General features: G+C 43.4%; 1 protein-coding gene across 1 annotated transcript; it reads left to right on the top strand.

Annotated features, from left to right (window-relative positions):
• Positions 1 to 3,349: 3,349 nt before the first annotated feature.
• SELENOO (selenoprotein O) lies at positions 3,350 to 19,081 on the top strand. The gene is made up of 9 exons (XM_051795658.1): positions 3,350 to 4,187; positions 5,572 to 5,775; positions 6,704 to 6,884; positions 9,646 to 9,776; positions 10,122 to 10,402; positions 10,741 to 10,891; positions 12,531 to 12,716; positions 13,740 to 13,896; positions 14,807 to 19,081. Exons 1-9 carry the CDS (start codon positions 3,361 to 3,363, stop codon positions 14,999 to 15,001), a joined length of 2,313 nt encoding a protein of 770 aa, XP_051651618.1. The 5' UTR covers positions 3,350 to 3,360; the 3' UTR covers positions 15,002 to 19,081.
• Positions 19,082 to 19,959: the final 878 nt, after the last annotated feature.

The raw sequence follows: 19,959 nt of genomic DNA, 5'->3' as shown, positions 1-19,959 counted from the left end.
TGGATGGTGTGATTTTAGTTCTAGACATGCTCAGTGTCCAAAACTAAAACTGCACCACCTGAACAATTAAGAGCATATCAGGTGATACAACTGCATCCCCCATCATCACACTGGTTTCAAAGGTACCACTGGTATCATGTGCAACTTCTGTGGCTGACCCACACGAGGATCCAACCTATCAGTTCAGTCTTTTTGTACAGTCCATGCCATCTTACCTGTGGAGTCAGATAATTCTGGAAGAACTAACAAATGCTTATTACTGGGAAACCAAACATCTGAGGTCATCTCCATCATCTCCAGATCTCATTAAAATTCCTTTGACATATTTCCCAAAGGAAATAAAATTATTAACAGCAGTGGTGATGCTCCCATCTAAACTATTGCTCTTACACCTAGAAGCCAGCAGAACACAATGAACAGCATCTGCAGTGCTTTAACAACATCCCTGATGCTGTTTTAAAACAACAATAAGCATCTTGAAGACAACTGTTCTCAGTGAGGCACTCCATGGTTCACACCTGTGATTGATTCCACAGCCACTTCCTGAAGACCAATCTTACTTCACCTTAGACAGAAACATTCTCTTTGATTTCCTGGCAGTGAGTCTCATCTATCCATGAAACCCTCCCTTCTTTGTCTCCAATTATTTCTGTGTTTCCCAACCCACAAAACACAATCAACTCTAAGTTTTCTCTGGGCCTTCCCCCTTGTACCTGTGGTATGGACAGGACCACATTTCCCAGTGGGGGTGGATTTTCATATTGCTTTATATTGGTGTGCTGCTCCTCAGCTGTGTGTTGAACCTCTCAGCTCTCTCCAGCACCCTGCAGGACTGTGGATGGTAGGAGACGTGAGTTTACTGATGCACCCCTATGCCCCCCAGGAACTTCTGGTCTGGTGCATCTGTCAAGTGGTTTCCTTTATCTGAACCCGTTAAGATTGGAGGACCACATCCATTCAATACTTCACACAGACACCAATGTATGATGTAGGCAGTAGTCACACAGTGCCATTGCCTCTGTCCAGCTTGCTGTTCTGTCAATGGTAAAAAATGTGAACTGACACAAACTCTCCTTCAGCCTCTTGAACTTGCAACTGTTCAAGTGGTGCCCTCTCCCAGGAGCCAAAGCCATTACCCAACACAGCCTTACAATTCACAGAATGGTTTGGGTTGAAAGTGACCTTTAAAGACCACCTAGTCCAAACTCCAGGGCTGCAAGGGGTTTCCAACACCCATGTACTCCACATCCCTGGACTTCCACAGAAATTGTGAAAATACAGATTTCTGTGCCATATGGGTACTGGGATAGGAAGAGGCAGGTCTTTGGCAGGAACCATATCATGCTCTTCATTTACTACACTTACTACTCTTTTACTTTTAGATCAGCACTTCACTGCCTTCAGAACTCCTGCGATCACTTCTCTTTCTGAGGCAGTAGCAGAACAATTTTCCCTTGGATAAATCTACCTTGAACTAAACCAGGAGATTCATTCCTAAAATGCTTGCACCTGCTTTTACCAGAATAATCCACCCATTCAATTTATCCTACCCTACCCACAATTAAGCTTCTACTTCTTTTCCCTTTCTTTTACCCCTTCCTACTCCCAATATCCCGACTGATTTAGCCAGGAGCAGAGGACCCTGATAATCTAATAATGCTGTCTCTTATCACATAGCAATTAAGAAAGCAACTCCCCCAACCCCCCTTCAACAGACTTCATACGTCCACACAGCCCCTTCCCCCTGCACATCAGGAAGTTAATTCCAGTGACACCAGGGGTTGGGACTCCTAATCTTCAGAGTCCCCTGAGGGTGGGTATAGCTTTTTCTTTGGGACAGGGGGAGGAGCCGATAGATTCATCTGCTTCAGTTTTTCCCAAATCTCCTCTTGCTTCATCCCCTTTTCCTGAAGGATTTTCTTCATTTTGGCAAGTAAAACTCCTGTGGGCTGACTATCTAGCTCTCCTTCATTCACCCCCTGGCTTATTAAATATCTCCAAATTGTCCGTCTAGGAATGTATTTCCTCCCCTTTGCCCCAATCCTGTCCTTGTTTGCCATCCCTTTCCCCTGAGGTCCCATCAGGGTGCCCATGTTCTCCAAGGTAGCCATGCACTCACCCAGGGGGCGGCCAATTAAAGTAGACCCCATGCTGATGAAAAACCCCTTGTGCAGCTCAGGAACACGGCAGGCCAGCACCCCCACATCCCCCTGCTCCACGTGCACCTCAAAAATATCGAAGTCAGGGGTCACCGGTTTCTCCCTTTGCTTTAATGCTCGGAGTAAGACATTCCCACACACGTAGGCTGACACCTCCTGGACATCTCTCCAGGGTGCCCCCTCCATGTTGTCTTTGAGAGGCTCATACTCTCCCAGATTTCTGATCACCAGCCTTAAAATCTCTCCTCCCAATATCTCATTAGCAGGCAGGGCTCTGATAATGGCCCCTACCTTGGGCCAGGGCAGCCCGATGGCTGTCACCACCCGCTTCGCCGCTTCGTGCGTGAAGGGAGTGCACTGCTCCAAGGTCCATATTCGGTTCACCCACACGGGCCACCCCTCCTTCTGTTTCCTCCAAACCTCCTCTTTCCTGGACGTATCCCCCTCTCCCTGGCCTCTATCTCCCTCCACCGGCTTCACTTTCCGCGCAGCCCCAGCACACACGCCTTGCACGGACGACTCTTCCCGCATCTCCAAACTCCAGCCGTCCCCACCCCACGCCCCTGGGGCCCAGTCTCCCTTACTGAGAGCCGCCACCTTCCTCCGACCCAGACCCTTCCCCAAGGACAGCAGGGTGCCCAGGCACTGCACCTTCCGTCTCAGCCGGGCGTTCTCGGCCGCCTCGGCCCGCAGCTCCTCCCGCAGCTGCTCGTCCTGCTCGCTGAGCCGGGAGCTATCGCACCGCAGCGCCAGCACCTCGTCCCGGGCCAGCTGCAGGCTGTCCTGCAGGCTCTGGATGCTCTGCTCCTTCTCTTCCATCGCCGCCTGCAAGGCCCGCGCCAGGTTGAAGAGCAGCCACTGCAGCGCCGAGCACTTCTTCTCCCCTTTGGGATGGTACAGGGACACGTAGTTCAGCCAGTGCCGCTCCGCCGCTTCTAGCGTGGGGTCCTGCCCGACCACCTTACAGTCCCACGGGTCCCCGCCGTGCTCCAGCATGGCTTGAACCAGCAGCCCCCGTTCCTTCTGGCTCGGGGAGCTCTCCGGTTCCTCCCTTTCCTTCGATCTCCCCCCCCTCGTTAGCCAGGACATCTCAGTGCCAGCCAGCACCGGCAGGCGCCGAGCCGAGATTGCCTCGGGCGAGACCACGGCTGCCGCCCCCGCGGCTGTCCCTGCCCGGCCGGATCCGGCGCAGCTGAGGAGAATGGGCCGGGCGCTGACCGAGGACACGGGCACAGCGGAGCCGGGGCTCGGGCACAGAGCACCGGGGCAGAGCACCGGCAGCGCCCGCCACGACGCGGTGGCGACTCCAGACGTCCGCCCCTCGCGATGCCCCCAGACGGGCTTGGTGCCGAACCCCACGGCCAGGGCTTATACATGGCCCCTCCCCGCACCCCCTGCCCAGTCCCGTTCCTTGCTCGCCGCTGGCGGGGCGGGGCTCCCCGCGACACCGCCCCCGGCCGGCCCGCCTGCCCGGCGGGGGCGCATGGCCGCGGCGCTGCGCAACGTCCGCCGCTTCCCCCCGAGGCTGCTGCCGGCGGTGTCGGGCCGGGCCCGGCGCGGCTCCGCGGGAGCGGCCATGGAGCAGCCCCCACGCGGCCCCGAGCGCGGCGGGGGCTGGTTGGGCGCGCTGCGCTTCGACAACCTGGCACTGCGCTCGCTGCCCGTGGACGCCTCGGAGGAGGGCGGCCCGCGGGCCGTGCCCGGCGCCTGCTTCGCGCGGGTGCGGCCCAGCCCGCTGCACAACCCGCGGCTCGTGGCCATGTCGCTGCCGGCGCTGGCGCTGCTGGGGCTGGAGGCTCCCGCGGCCGACCCGGAGGCGGCGGAGGCCGAGGCCGCGCTGTACTTCAGCGGGAACCGGGTGCTGGCGGGCGCGGAGCCCGCGGCGCACTGTTACTGCGGGCACCAGTTCGGCAGCTTCGCGGGGCAGCTCGGCGACGGCGCCGCCATGTACCTGGGCGAGGTGCTGGGCCCGCGGGGCGAGCGCTGGGAGATCCAGCTCAAGGGCGCCGGCATCACCCCCTTTTCCCGGTAAGGCCCGGTGGGAGCGGGGCGGGACCCTGTCGGAACAGCCCGGCGGGGCGCGGGTTTGGGGGAGCAGCGTCCGGTGTCCCCTGCGGCGCGAGCTCGCTGTGCAGGGAGGACCGGGACCGGCTTGCCGGCCCTCAGATCGCGTTAGCGAGGGGCTGGCTCCGTGCTGGGCATCGTTCTCCGGGCAGAAGTCATCCCTTAAGCCCTGGTGTTTTTGGTTTTTTTGTTTTTTGTTTTAATTTTGGCATGAGCAAGTGTAATACTTAAATGCCAGACCAGGAGGTGGCAAACTTTTCCTCTGGAAAACGAGTGTAACGGCATCTCCTTCAGGTGGCGTGTTACTTCAGTCTCTGGTTATCCTGTACGGGTTTTCCCCCTTTGGGAGAACAGAGACCGTGATGACAGTGGGGATGGCGCTGTGTAATACCACACCTTGCTTGCTGCCCTATGGCCCACACAAATGGTATTTAAATGTGGGTGTTTGATTGTGCTGCTGGTCCTTCTGCCCCATTCTTCCCGGCTGTGGGAGGGAATAGTGGAAAAGCCCCTAAAATGGCATACTGACCAAATTCCTGCAAGGGTTGTGTATCTTCATTAGTCGCATGAGCCTGCACTACTTTAAATATTTCATGTAATTTTTCCCACTCGCATTTTCCATATTTTTGTTCCAGCTGTGCACAGGCTCGGTAGCACCTTAGTTTCATGCATGTGGTCCTCTGACGGCCTTCTTCAGGTCTGTGAAGATTAAGGAAATCACAGTAAAAATCCCAGATATGGTGGTAGCATCATAGATCTGCCCTGGTCAGCTCTCCTGCTTGCTTGTGGCTTTCGAAGTGCTGGGAGCGTGGGCTGAGAACCACCTGCATCTGTTCTCTTTACTTAATATCTATTAAATGTGCTAGTTTGCTCTTTTTTGTCTGTTCAGGTAGGGTTTTTTTAATGCAACTGCTATGCATGCCCATATTTAGCACCCCATTTCTAGAGTACTTACCCAGAAAGATACAAAATAATATTTTTCATTTTATTAAGAGGAAACCATTCACTTGATATACAGTAAAACAGCGATACTTGTCCAAATTTTTTTCATTTTTTGGAAAGACTATTACATTAATGAAACCAATAGAGTTAGTGATTAGAAGGGATGTGTGTAACTGGAAGGTTTATTTTCTTCTGGGCGGTCTTCATTGCAAGGCTGTTTTGTCCATCTAATTGAACTTTAACAGAAGTTTGAACGTCCAGCTTTTGTTTTCAGATATGCCACTACTTTTTTGTTTGACTGTGGGCAGAGCATGACACTTTCAGGCTTTTGTTTCTCCACTGCTACAGAGGAGACAGGAGTTTCTGCCTTTATAGCCTAAAAACTGTCCATGTCTTCTTGCTGCAGACAAGCTGATGGTCGGAAAGTCCTGCGGTCGAGCATACGGGAGTTCCTGTGCAGCGAGGCGATGTTTCACCTGGGAATACCAACAACAAGGGCTGGGACATGTGTGACGTCTGACTCAAAAGTCGTCCGTGACATATTTTATGATGGGAATCCAAAAAATGAGAGATGTACAGTTGTTCTGAGAATAGCCTCCACATTTTTAAGGTAAAAACCTATTTTGTTGATTGGTTTGTTTGTTTTTTTTTTTTCTTTTAAAACCAAGCACAGCAGTCTTAAGTGTGTTTTCCTGACAGTGCTGTTTGTGTGTTTCTTGTTCTGGAGGCTTGGAACTTCTTTTGCTGGGCTGTAGGAAGCTGTTTTTCTTGCCCAGCAGATGGGATGAGCTGGTCTCTTTGCACAGACACAGATAAAACACTAGGAATGCTAACCTGATAGAAAGAAGTAAGTTCTGCAGACTTATTAAGAGATTTTTCATGTTTATGCCTGCTCAGAATACAGGGGTTTTTTTGATGATAGTAGTGGTGGATTGTAGCTCTACCCTTAATTCCAGTTCTAATGTAGTACTGTCAAAGTTTGGTTGTACTTTCTCTGCCTGATAAGCGTATGAGGTTCCTGCTCCAGCAGAAGCCAGTAGGCATTTCAGGAAGTTGCACTGCTTCCTGTAAGGTAACAGAATATTAGAGGAAAGTGAGGTATGAGGAACGTGTGCCTTCATATCTATGTGTATATGTGCTTCTGTGTGTATACATATGTGGAAAAACCTAACATATGCTTGATATACAGTCTAGCATTAAAGTCCAATTTCTGTACATTTACTCAGGATAAGAATTCTTCTGTAGAAGTGGTCATAAGAAACTTTATTGAACTGCTGTTCAGTACTGGCTAGGGTCTTGATCTGTCAGTTTGGTTCAGTGGATGTATGTGCTTCCTTACACTGAGCCACTGAGCCTCACTGGGTTCAGCGTAGGAATCTTGGAGGTCTTTTCTCACAGTCAGTTGAAGGATTGGCCTTAAACTCAAGAGATAATGTGCTGTTATTACAACAACAGTAAACGGTCTTACTACCTGTAATGTCAAATGAAGTTAATAGTATCAGATAATTCTAAAACATGTTTTTATTATTTTGAAACAGATTTGGTTCGTTTGAAATTTTTAAACCTCCTGATGAATACACTGGACGCAAGGGTCCCAGCGTTAACCGAAATGATATTCGAATACAGATGCTTGATTATGTGATCCGCACTTTCTACCCAGAAATCCAGGAGGCTTATTCAGATAACAGTATTCAAAGGAATGCTGCTTTCTTCAAAGAGGTGAGGAAGATCAGAGTCTCTTCATAATCCATAGCGGTTGTCTTTAGGAACTTCATCTGCCAGCACAGATGACTGGAGTCAGTTAATACTTTGTATCATCTCATTGTCTGAACTATTCTTTTCTTTGAAGAAAGCACTCTTAAATAGACCTACTTATTGATGAAAGCAGTGTTGATACTGATCTAACCAATGAAAGCAATTTAACCTTCTTAATAGTAGATCATGATTTCCCTGCTCTGGGGAAGCATCCCAAGACTTCTCTCCATTTGCTGAGACTGTCTTACACTGTGAGAGAAAGTTCTGGCTGTGACTGTTGGATGATGAGTTGATAGTACTGAAACATCGCTTGAAAAGCATTGTTTTATAAAATAGTGAGAATGCTGAGTCACTTCCTGTGTCTCATTTTTCCAAATTACAAACAGGAATGTTGACTACAAATCACTTGATGAGAACTATAACTGGTCACCCACTGTGTGCATATCCAGCTCTGTAGTTGATGGCATGTTTATTTCCTGATGGCAGAAAAGTCATGGGACTTGAGGATCTTTGTGAATGTGTTTGTGTGCCCAGTCCTGCCTCTTCCTGCTTTTGGCTGCTTTTCCTGACCCAGTTACTACTGGTTTTCTTCCGGGCCCCATCCCACTCCCTGCCCAGCCACCCCCCCACCATCCTTTTCTCATTGCCCCATATCTGGTTTTTTTGTTTATTTGTTGTGCTTCTCCTGCCTCTACCTGTCTGCATTCCATGTCTGTGCTAGCACTGCCTCTTGTGTTTTCTCTTATCCTTAGTGGAGACTTTCCAGACTTTTCTCCACCTGAAAAGCATCCCAGTCTCTTCTCTAATTTCACAAACACATCCATCTTTTTTAATAGCGGGGAAGTGCTGTCAGCTCAACTCTAACATGTTTTATCTTTCTTTTTGCACTGTGAAAGAAGTGGGGAAAAAAAAGTACAAGTGACGGCATTTCACAGCACTATCTAGAAAACAGCAACATTGTCTGTACCTCTCAAATAATTTGTAGCTGTTGTTTAAATTTAAATGAGTGTGTCCTTCAGATAGTGCTCTTATTTACATATACAAAATACTTGTTTTCTAGTTTGTCTAGCAGTAGAAAAATGTTGATCAAAGAGAATAAAGCCCAAACTGAGTGCAAAGCTGTATCTTTTCTCATCAATATACCCATCTTTGAGTGGCACCCAAACTTTAATTGCTTTTGGGCATTCCCATTAGGGGAATTTCTTTTTTACCACAACGCTGGTGGTATGTCATGCATTCATACAAAGACATCCAGCAGTAAGGAACTGCCTTACTGCTGAACTGCTTTCATTCCAACCCTTGTGGCCAGGATTTTTTTATTTTTAACTTCTACCATCTTCCTGGCACAGAGCCATTGTGCAGGGTGTGCCTCTCCTACTGGTTTAGGACCTAAGTTAATCTGTTTTGCACACATGTAGTTGCTGGCTTCCAACTGCCCCACGAGGAAGTGTTCAGGAAAAGTGGGTAAAGTACCTCCCATGAGAATATTGTTAAAAGTAGAAGCATGGGATCTCAAGGTGAACCAAAAGCTTATGTTCCAAGCATCATTTGTGGTTTTCACTACCTATCAGAGCAAGATTTGTCTAATTTTTCTTCTTTACCTGACTGCACATGTTTTAAATAAAAAAAAAAATAGAAAAATTCTGGGTTTAAAGACAGAGGCATAGAAATGTTCAAGGAGAAACAATTCCTAGATAGGTTTTTGAACCTTAATGAAATACACTTGCACTGCAGTCTGGAGCAAATAGTTGCTTTGAATTTCTGTACATTGATAGCTGTTTGGGAAGATGAGTGATTTTAACCGTGAAAATAATTTGATTTAAAAGTTTTAGCTAATGGCTACATAAAATTTTTACTTACAGCAATTTATTCAGTAAAGTATTCAGAACTACTTAGGTTTATTTAAAAAACAGGTTAGCTTCCTGAATTTTAGATTTCATAGCACATAGTAGTTCTGATTGACAGGTGGATTAATATATTTAAATAACTATGAATACTTTAGAATATTCCACTGTTTATTTGGTGGATGGGGCACATGCAGTGATTGCAGGATTCCATAAAAATAACTCTCAGCTAAGCAGCAGAAATACCTCTGATGAAGCATGCTTTCGGTAAAGAATTGCATTTAAATAAAATTATCATTCTTGGAATATTTTTACTTAAACTTGTAGCTTTTTTCTGCTTTCAGCAAATCGAGGTAAGTGCTTATCAGCACTAAAACCTGTTTGCAGGGAATAATTTTTTTGTGTAAACCATTTAACTTCCTGTAAATCACTCCTACATACTAGGTAAACCAGAAAAATAACTTCATACTGGGCTTTGTTGCATATAGTTAATTTTATTTCTTAGACTTTGCTTATGTGTTCTTCTGCCTGTAGTTACTCTTTAAAATTAGTAATAGGCAAAAGAATATATTTGTATAATGGTTAGCCTAGTACTCAAGTCTGTCTCCAGTGCATTTTAAAGCTATTCTGTTGACTTGCAAGTCAAGCATGGAAGAGAGAATAGGAGGCAAATGGAAATGGGAGACAGAGTAACAGGGCAGTCACTAACAAGAGGAGAGAGGCAAGCTGTCCTTAAGATGTCTGTGTGTATGGCATACTGCCAGAATCTGCTTCCATCAGAGCTGTAGAAACATCAGTTCAGACTAGGAAATGCTTGGAAATACATAAATGTGTTGGAAATACTTTGTGATGAAAAATGGAAGAAATACATTTGGTTTTAGATAACCAAACGAACTGCAAGATTGGTGGCTGAGTGGCAGTGTGTTGGGTTTTGCCATGGTGTGCTGAACACAGATAACATGAGCATCGTTGGACTGACCATTGACTATGGCCCTTTTGGATTCATGGACAGGTCAGTGTGGCAGTGTTATTTGAAATGTGCATATGTACATGCTATGTAGAACAGTCCTGGTATTCATGGTTGCTCTAATATTTTAACTCTAAAGTAGTTTTATTAATTCTCTTTATGGCAAAGTAGGTTAAGTTAGTTCTAGTTGTCTTCTTTTCAACTTCTTTTTAACTGTTCACAGCATCCCTAACCATTAGACTGTAGCCCATGGGTTTGGGAAAAGAATCAAGGAGTGTTCCCTTTCAAATTTTTTAGTTCCTAGAGTAGACTAAAATAATAAAAGTACTGCTTTTCACAGTACTGGTGTCCAGTTAACTAGAAGAATGCTTGTTATTTCTTCATTTGTAGGTATGACCCTGAGCACATTTGCAATGGTTCTGATAATACAGGGCGCTATGCTTACAACAAACAGCCAGAGATTTGCAAGTGGAACCTGGGGAAACTTGCTGAAGCTCTAGTTCCAGAGCTGCCTTTGGAAATGAGTGAACTCATCCTGGAAGAGGAATATGATGCAGAATTTGAGAAACATTATTTGCAGAAGATGAGGAAAAAACTAGGCCTAATCCAGCTGGAATTAGAAGAGGATAGTAAGCTAGTATCTGAACTCCTTGAAACCATGCATCTCACAGGTTAGTGAAGAGCAAGTTATTATTTAATAGGCCATCAGTATCTATAATCAACCCAAAATATAATTTATAGCTTGACCTTACAAGAAAGTAGCCTTGTGCAACTACCTTGTCATCTGAGAGAACAACAAAAGACTGAAAAATAATTACCTTATTGTGAACTGTGGAGTAGTTGTTGCCTTATATAGGACTCCTGCCTCACATTTGCACCCTCACTGAGGGAACAATTTGCCTCTTCAGAGTGATGACCTGTACTGCTGTAGAGGGAGGTAGGAAGGAGGTATGGGACCAGTTTTCCTGCTGATTTTATTAGTTGCATTACTCATACCACACTTTTTCAGGTGGAGACTTCACAAATATTTTCTACTTGCTGAGTTCATTCTCAGTGGACGCTGATCCTTCAAAATTTGAAGATTTCTTAGAAGAGCTTACAAGTCAGTGTGCTTCCGTGGAAGAACTGAAAGTTGCTTTCAAACCACAGATGGACCCAAGGTATTATCCCACTTAAATGCTTTTGGCTTTTGCTTGTAGTTTCAGTATAACCATAATGAACTCTGCATGGCATGTAATATTTGACTAATTTTAAGATTGGAAATATCACTGTCAAGTAGATGCATCATGATCTACATCTATGACTTGCAGCAGTTGGCTCTTGGATTAAAGTTTCTGAGCTTTAGTTGGCCCTTTTTTTTTTCCCTCCCCTGTCTCTGCTGACTGAGGCAATGAGAGAGCCAAATAATGAAGTGATACAAAAGTATTTTACAGAAGAAATGGATGTGGACTGTGATGCTACTGTGTTCTGCTAATGTACTGTCAGCAAAAAAAGTCACTTTCAGCCACCAGTGTTCTGACCTAAGTATAACCTAAATGCCCACTTTAGGTATAGTCTATGTCTGATTTGTTCTACAGTCCAGCTACTCTGAGCATGTTCAACTGCTGCTTATAACAGTGATTGCATCCGTTTTTCACTTCTTGCAGAGGAGGGGAAAAAATAAAGGTATTTTCAGTATGTTCCCCTCCCCCACTTTGCTTAATAAGTGCTCCATGGAGGTAACGAACCTACCAAATTTTTCAACTTTTTCTTTGTGTTGATACCACAATATGAATATAGCTTGTGTGATAGAGATGAGACAGTATTTTTTAAACACTGCATTCAGGTCTAGAGAAACATGAAAAGCAGCTATAAGTCATCATGATATGGGTGAGTACATAACTGATTTTTTAATTGCGGCTCTTGGATATCATAGAGGTAGGCATGTCAGATGTATAAATCATATTTGCATAGTACTTTATATAGTAAACTCAGAAATTAAAGCACCCAACTTATCTCTGCTTACTAAAAGTAGGAAAATATAACCAACTATAATGAGTTGTCATTTGAGGCCAGGGAATAATATTTATTTTCTCCTTCATAAAGGAGATAAACATACTTTTGATAGGCTGTGACTCTATTTTTTTATTTTACTTTATGCTGTACTTTAGTTATTAATCCAGGAAAAATAAAAGTTAGCTAGCATGGTATCAAAAAATAAGGTGAAACACCAGCTAACACAGTAAAATGTGAAAAGATAAGTCCTAGTCAAACTTGCAACAAAACAGTCTGGATATTGTTAGGAATTTATTACCAAAAAGCAATTCTCATTCTGTGATTTAAACTGGCTAACTGAAAATATTAAACATAGTGTTGTCTCATGCAATTTAAATGAAGTATCTTTCCCCGTGTCATGTAGGTTTTTATTAGTACTGATAAAATCAGTAGGTGTTAAAGAAATAAGAAAACCCCAAACAACAAAACCTGTGAATTCTGTATTATCTTGATAGCTAAGTAAGATCAAATTTTTTATTCCAAATTAATTTCAAAGTTCCAAGGGTATTTTGATAAGACCTGCACAACTAAACTCAACTGGTAATTCTGAAAATCTACTGTCTGCTCTTTATATATCTGGGGGAAAGAAAAATAAAAGTAGCATAATTTATAATTTTAAAAATGGTTTTGTTAATTATGAATTTCTGTTATTTCTAAATCATAGTTTGTTGTGAATGTTTTCATATCTAGTTTGATTGCTAAGAGTTGCTTCTTGACAGGCAGCTCAACTTCAATATCTAATGTGTTTGTTCTTTTTGTTCCTAGACAACTGTCAATGATGCTGATGTTGGCTCAGTCTAATCCGCAGCTGTTTGCATTAATTGGAACAAAAGCTAATATAAATAAAGAATTAGAACGCATTGAACAATTCTCTAAACTGCAGCAGTTAACAGCTGCTGATTTACTCAGCAGAAATAAAAGACACTGGAAGGAATGGCTGGAGAAATACAGGTAAAGTTTCTCAGTATTCATAGCACTGTATTTTTGCATTTTGAGAACGATGTGCCTGTCTCATGAAAGGCACCCTCTCTCAAACATAGATTAGGAGAAATAGGGAGGACATCCAGCTTAGAATATTGTCTGCTTCAGTGTCTTTGTTGCTGTGAAAGTTCAAGGGCATCTCTGTACTTTGTTTGCTAGATTTTGTGGTAGGTTGAGGGTGTAGAAATCACCTAGCATCAAATCTAGTATTAAAAGTGCTTAAAGAGTGTTGATGTTGATTCTAACAGAGACTAATTTCAATTGTGAACTTGTAAGTGCTCAGTAACTACAACTGACTGACCTCTAAACATTTTATCCTTCAAATTTTTTTTTCTAAAAGAAAAATCTCTGTATTAATATAGAAATCAAGTAGAATTATTCTTAATCAAAGAGTAGCTGTAAAAGAAATCGTGGCCAGGAAAAAATGTCCAGGCTCTTCTAAAACCTAAGTGTTAGCAGGGTTTTTTGTAAAGAAAACCCCTGAGTAGAGCATTAGTTGTTTGCACTGTGTGGATTAGGTCCTTTCTTTACCTGGCTGATCTTGTTCTCCAGTGGGGCTCACTTTTAGTGAGTATTACTGATAAAAAGTAGATCAAGCTGCCTCAGCTGTATTACATCCCTTTGCTTTTATCAGAACAGCAAAACCTTAACCAATAAACAAGCATAGAAATACTTAAAAGACAAGACCTGAATGTGGCAGTCTTTGTGGAGCATGCACCAGTGTCTTGATCTGACTTTGAGAGAACACAAAAGCTGTGGTGTGCCACTTTCTTGAGCCTTGTCAGGACCTGCTGACAGTCTGTAGTGCTGCTTTTATGAATTAAGTGACGTTTTATATTCTGTTGTCATGCTGCATTTTATAAACTGAGAGGATTATAGATGAGGTAATGTTCATTAAGAACTGCAAACTAAGGATCTCAAAGCAAGGAAACATATCAACTTCCACATATGATTCTTGATCCAAACCTGTTGTTGTCACTTGCTTAATTTCAGAGTCCGTTTGCAAAAAGAAATAGAAAGTGTTGGTGATGCTGATGCCTGGAACACTGATCATGTGAAGGTCATGAATTCAAACAATCCAAAATATATCTTGAGAAATTATATTGCCCAGAATGCCATAGAAGCAGCTGAAAATGGGGATTTCTCAGAGGTATGCTGTTACTACTTACACCCTCTCTAGGTTTGCATGGATATGTAGCGCTGGTGTAGATGACTGACATTATGCTTGCCAAGATTTGGTCTGGCATCTCGGGCAGTAAGTGCATTGGAAATTCACTGTTCAGGAGATCTGTATTGTTTTTGAGGAGACTGTAATTTTAATGACTGCAGAACAAATAACTGAATCAAAAATCTGACTCTGAACTTCACCAGCTTTTGTAGGCTGACTCCTGGACAAGATAATTACCCTGCTTTTTGTTTCTTGAGGGTGGCATTTATCTTGGGAGGCAGTTGAGGATTAATTTATACTTGTTTCTTGCTGTGCTAAGTGCTATCATAGAATCAACTGGGTTGGAAGGGACCTCCGAGATCATCAAGTCCAACCCTTGATCCAACACCACTGTGGTTACTAGACCATGGCACTAAGTGCCACATCCAGTCTCATCCTAAAAACCTCCAGGGAGAGTGAATCCACCACCTCCCTGGGCAGCCCATTCCAATGCCTGATTACTCTCTCTGTAAAAGATTTTTTCCTAGTATTCAACCTAAACCTCCCCTGGCACAACTTAAGCTTATCTTTTAAAACTTATGGCTTTCACCTATGGGCTTCAGCACAGGGAATGTTACATGCAGAATATGGGGAAATTAATTTGTTTTGAGAAAGGTACTTGCATTTCAGGTTATTTGAGCTTGACTCCCATACAGATACAAACCCAGTTTCAATTACTGATTTTCTGATTTCAGCTTATTTGATATGTATATTGTTCACCTATTTAATATTTGGCTTGTCTAGAGTTCATGTATTAAATACAATATATTGATTATTTGGTGTGAAGTTCTTCTCCACATCATTTTTCCTTCACTTTCTAAATTCTCATAACCACGCAATGTTTTCTCTCTAGGTAAGAAATGTGCTGAAACTTTTAGAGCATCCATTCCAAGAAGCAGAAGGTTTCAGGGAGGTAAAGGAAGATGCAGAAGAGGAGGGAGCAACTGCCACAGCAGCTGCTTGTGCTGAAGAGACCAGAAGCAGGCTACCATATTGCAGCAAACCTCCACTTTGGGCTTCAGAGCTATGTGTTACATGATCTTCATAACTGCCTTGTTTTGTTTTTTGCTGTAAACTGAAGACTCTGATTATTCTTCAGCAGTGAAGAATTCAGCAAGGCAAATATCAAAGTGCTATTAAGTTATTGAGGCAACCCTACATTTGGATGCATCTGCAGCACTCTTCATCTGTCCTTAATTGGAAGCAATTGTTGATCAGTGGAACAAACCAATGACAATTAACAGTTCCTATACATCAGTAATCTCAGTGTTTTGAGGCTGAAAGTATTTCCTTTATCCATACTACATCACAAGTGTAAAGCAATATTTTATGCTGAGGCAGGCTGAATTTTGAACATCCAAATGCAGTTGTTGTTATGTGAAGACAAAAATAGCAAGACAGGAATCTGATCTGTTTTTGTCCGATGTCTTAACTAATAGTACTTCTAATATTTATTTACTGCTTTCTCTATGCAGGAACTTTTAGTCTTCTTTATTGGAGGAACAAATTCAGTGTTGCTTATTTGAAGCTATGTTTCATTTAATTAAGTAGTTCATTTCTTGTGAACCTTCAGATTGGTATTTAATCATTATCTATTTTCAGAGAGTTTGTGCAGGGCAGGCTCAAGTTTGGAGGGAGGAATCGAATTTTTTTTAAGACCAGAATTAAGGGAGTTTATATACATTTGCACTTGAAAACTTAGTGATGAAGTTTATTCAGGCTCAGGATGTTGCATACAACATGTGTAAATATTTACTAAACTCGTGAGTGCAGTTTGTAAGCCAGTTGCCTCGGGCAGGATCCATTAGCCAAATTAGTGAACCTTAAACTACCCCAGCACTCAAATCCGGGTTCACTGTGTATTTTTTTCTGTGCTTCTAAGTCTCGCTGTATGAGAAGCGTGTATGTGGGGTGCCTGCTCATCACACTGGTCAGTGGGGTTGTTCCATTCCCAATCTGGTCTTGCACCATTTAGTTTACTTACATGGTCTTTGAAAAATCTTTAAGTTTGAAGTTGCCATTCAGAAATGTGCTATTTGAGCTTGTGTGAAAGATGATGGAGGATGTGGGAGGAGAACAGGAGCTGACTTACTTATTGGTAACATTTCTGTTGAGGTTTCAGGGGAAAGTTGGTTACCATTATTGCCACATTAGCAAAAGAGAGTTGTTCTGTAATTAGTTGTTACTTAGCTTTCTGAACTTCTCTTTAAAAGACTGTTACTGGTTCAGACACCTGCAAAGTTTACTTTAATGCAAAGGCTTCTCTTTTCCAAAGAGACCACTGTCTTACACTGTGATTTATGTGTACTCAAGTAAATTCTTCCACTACCCCTGTGCAAGCTTGGTATTAGCTCAGGTAGAATTGTGCTCTTTTAAGTCTTCCTCTGTACAAGCTGTCGAAAAACAGGGAGAACAGTTAGACTGCTGCTTATCTGTCTGTACTAATAATCAGTTTGTCCTCCTTAGTGCTGCAGTACACAGACTATGTTTTGAATGTAAACATTCACTCTGTCCTGCCTTCAAGCTGAAGAAACTGATTTATGACAAACTAGAATCTCTGACAAGTACAGCACTTTCTGTGAGGTTTTGGAGTTCTTGCAGAAAAGAACAAAATAAAGGTGTATTTACATAGCCCATGGAAGAACGGTGCAGCTGAAAGAGGAAGCACCTCGAAGAAGTAGGCAGCAAGTAATGCCAGCCAGTGCAGCTGATCATCTTCTAGGAATAATCCATTTTTGTGGGAGTTTGAGACTTTTATTGAGGATTAGCTTTCCTCTAAACTTGGGGTACTGGAATCAAACCATTTAATGGAAACTTCTAGCAGAAAGTGAGGGCTGGGTAAAAAGGACTGCACCAGAGAGGGGAAGTGTGCTAGCAGTTTGAAAGAGGCTTCAAATGTTTCCCTGTGGAATCAGTGGTCTCTTACGGGGTGCCTGGTCCAGAAGGGGAGTAATGGAGTCGGGAGAAGTTGCTCCAAGCTGATTGACATAACTGTGCTGATTTTGCTTCTCAATTTACATCCTTCCTTGTGGGAAGCAAAGGGGAACAGAGTTTTAGAGGAGCTCTGTCCAAGCTTTTGGCTTAACAGAATGGTCTAACATGTAATGATTCTTAACCATACCTAAGGGATCAAGTCTTTTTAATGGCATCCTGATAATAATTTAGGGACATTGAGTAGATCTGTATTAGTAGCGGTATGGAGAGGGAGAACAATATTATAACTCTGTGTTTGAACATATGAGAATTTTAATTAACTACCAAATTGTTGTCACCTGTAATGCCAAAATCATGGAGATACTTTGAAATAACTTACTAGCAATGTCACCCTTAAAAAGGAAAATGAATACTACAGTGAGAAACAAAAATGTGGTGGTGTTTGCTTTAAAATAGATTCTTTGCTTACATGTAGATCAAGATCTACGTGTAGATGTAGATCTTTGCTTACATGCAAGAGATGTAGCAAGATTGGAATGATGAATGCAGTACTCTGGTGTGGCTGCTTTGGTGTGCCACTCACTAAAGCTGTATTTGTCATAAGACGTTCACCAACAGAAAGAAATATGGAGTGTATTCACATAGTCTAACTGCACTGACATCCAACTGCCCAGTTTCCCAGTGCATGCAATAACATCAGTGCTTTGCATTTGAAGAAGTGTGAAGATCCGAAGCCAAGTGGAATGCTTGTGCTCTTCCAGCACTCTCATTTCAGAAGGCAGGTCATAGTTTCATCTCTGATGATAGTTTCTTCTGTTCTTGTTCCTGGAGCAGTGTGGAAGCAGGAGGTTGTTCAGGACAATTAGACCAAATTTTGTCCAGGTAAGCTCAGTTCTTCAGAGAGAAGGGAATACAGCTTATAGCATTTGAGAGTCTAAATACTTGAATCATAAATTGCTTTTTTATTTTTACAGCTTGTATATGCAATAGGTAAACCTGAAAATTATATTTCTTACTGGTCAAATATTCTGCTTGTATAAAAGCCATGGAGTTTGACAGGTGCACTGTTTACTGGGTTAAGAACTGGCTGGACAGTGGGGCCCAGAGAGCGGTGATGAATGGTGGTTGACAGCAGGCTGAACATGAGCCAGCAGTGTGCTCAGCTGGCCAAGAGGGCCAATGGCATCCTGGCCTGTATCAAGAACAGTGTGGCCAGCAGGACAAGGGAAGGGATTCTTCCCCTGTACTCAGCACTGGTTAGGCTGCACCTCAAGTACTGTGTCCAGTTCTGGGCCCCTCAGTTCAGGAAGGATGTTGAGGTGCTGGAGAGTGTCCAAAGAAGGGCAATGAGGCTGGTGAAGAGTCTGGAGGACAATTCCTATGAGGAGTGGCTGAGGGAGCTTTTGTTTAGCCTGGAGAGGAGGAGGCTCAGGGGAGACCTCATCACTCTCTACAGCCATCTGAAAGGAGGTTGCAGCCAGGTGTGTGTTGGTCTGTTCTCCCAGGCAACCAGCGACAGGACAGGAGGGCACAGTTTTAAGCTGCTCCAGGGGAGTTTAGGTTGGACATTAGGGAGAAGTTTTTCACAGAAAGAGCAATTGGGCATTGGAATGGGCTGCCTAGGGCGGTGGTAGAGTCACCATCCCTGGAGGTCTTTAAGAAAAGACTGGATGTGGCACTTAATGCTGTGGTCTAATTGACAAGGTGGTGTTAGGTCACCGATTGGACTAAATGATCTTTTCCAACCTAGTTGATTCTGTGATTCTGTGATTCTGAGCTGTGCTCAAAATGAAGCGGTGACTCTTCTTATCAACAGCTTTCTGTGGAAATACTTGATTTAGACTCAGCCTGTGCTACACATCCTGAACTACCCTTGTATAAAAGCAAGTGGTACCCAGATTGCAAAACTGAAATGAGAACCTCTTGGAGATGTGTCTCTGGATAGTCTTGTGTGGCAGTGGCGGCTCCTCTCATGACTTGATAAGATTTCACTGTAACTCTGCTTCATGAGCTTGTGAATCTACAATTGCTGAATGTTTTACTGTCAGCTCTTACTTAGGATGTTTTGTGCGTTGTTTTGGGGTTTGGTTTTTTTGTTTGTTTGTGGGTTTTTTTTCCCCAATAAGTACTACAGATGTGATTCTTTTATTAAAAATAATAAAACTTGCAATTTTAATATTCTTGTTCATGCCTATTTCCCGAAACAGTTTTGCTGTTAACCATACTGTTTGCCAACTTCATTTCTTTAGAAGTTTTTGCTCTGTGAGTATCAGATGGCCAGGTCATATCACAGAAACCTCACTTTATTATTTTTGCAGTGTTTTCTGAGGAGTGAACTCACAGGTTTCCTGCCTTGCCAGCTATTTTGGTGGTATGCTTAGAGCAAGGTAAGGGCCCTCACATTTTTCAAAGGGAAACCTCCCTCCCACTTCCTTGGGCATAAGACCTATGCTGACACCTCTTTTATTCTTCCTTATGTCACTGGAATTAAACGCATCAGCTGATGTGAGCAGATTCAGGATGGGATTTTAACTCTGCTCACAGAAATAGGCCTTTGGGTGGAAAGTGAAGTTGTATTTTGTTTATTAGTTTATTTAAACCAAATTATTTAAACACACATGTGGCTCCTTGGGGTGCTTCAGCTGGGGTAAATCTGCACTCCAAAATATCTGTTGAACAGACTGGTTTCTGGTATTCTGCATTTGAGTTCGTCTGTGATGGAAGTGGGTTTAGGCCAGACCTGCTGCTTGTGTCTTTTGCATGGAGTGCATCCAGACATGGTCCACTGAAAGAGCAAATTCAGGCCTTGGTTATCCTGAATTTACTTTGTCAGCTTCATGCTTCACATATTTGACTGTGTATCTCCCTCTGGACAGCACCCTTCATCAGGTCACACACTGCCACATGCTCTGGCTGCTCACTTGTGCTCAATAATGTCCAACCAGCCCCAATGCCCCTCCTTAGCTGATCCTTCAGCATTGTTAACACAGGTGGGTGGGACTTGGGCAGCTTTACCTCTGACCAGAGTCGATGAGACAGGTGGAGGCAGTAACATGCACTTACCCCTACAGA

The sequence above is a fragment of the Manacus candei genome, unplaced genomic scaffold (assembly GCF_025592945.1).
Source record: "Manacus candei isolate 608988 ecotype Guabito, Panama unplaced genomic scaffold, ASM2559294v1 h1tg000043l, whole genome shotgun sequence".
Taxonomy (NCBI): Eukaryota; Metazoa; Chordata; class Aves; order Passeriformes; family Pipridae; genus Manacus; species Manacus candei.
Note: the sequence above shows the minus strand (reverse complement) of the source record. Positions and strands in the feature narration are given on the sequence as shown.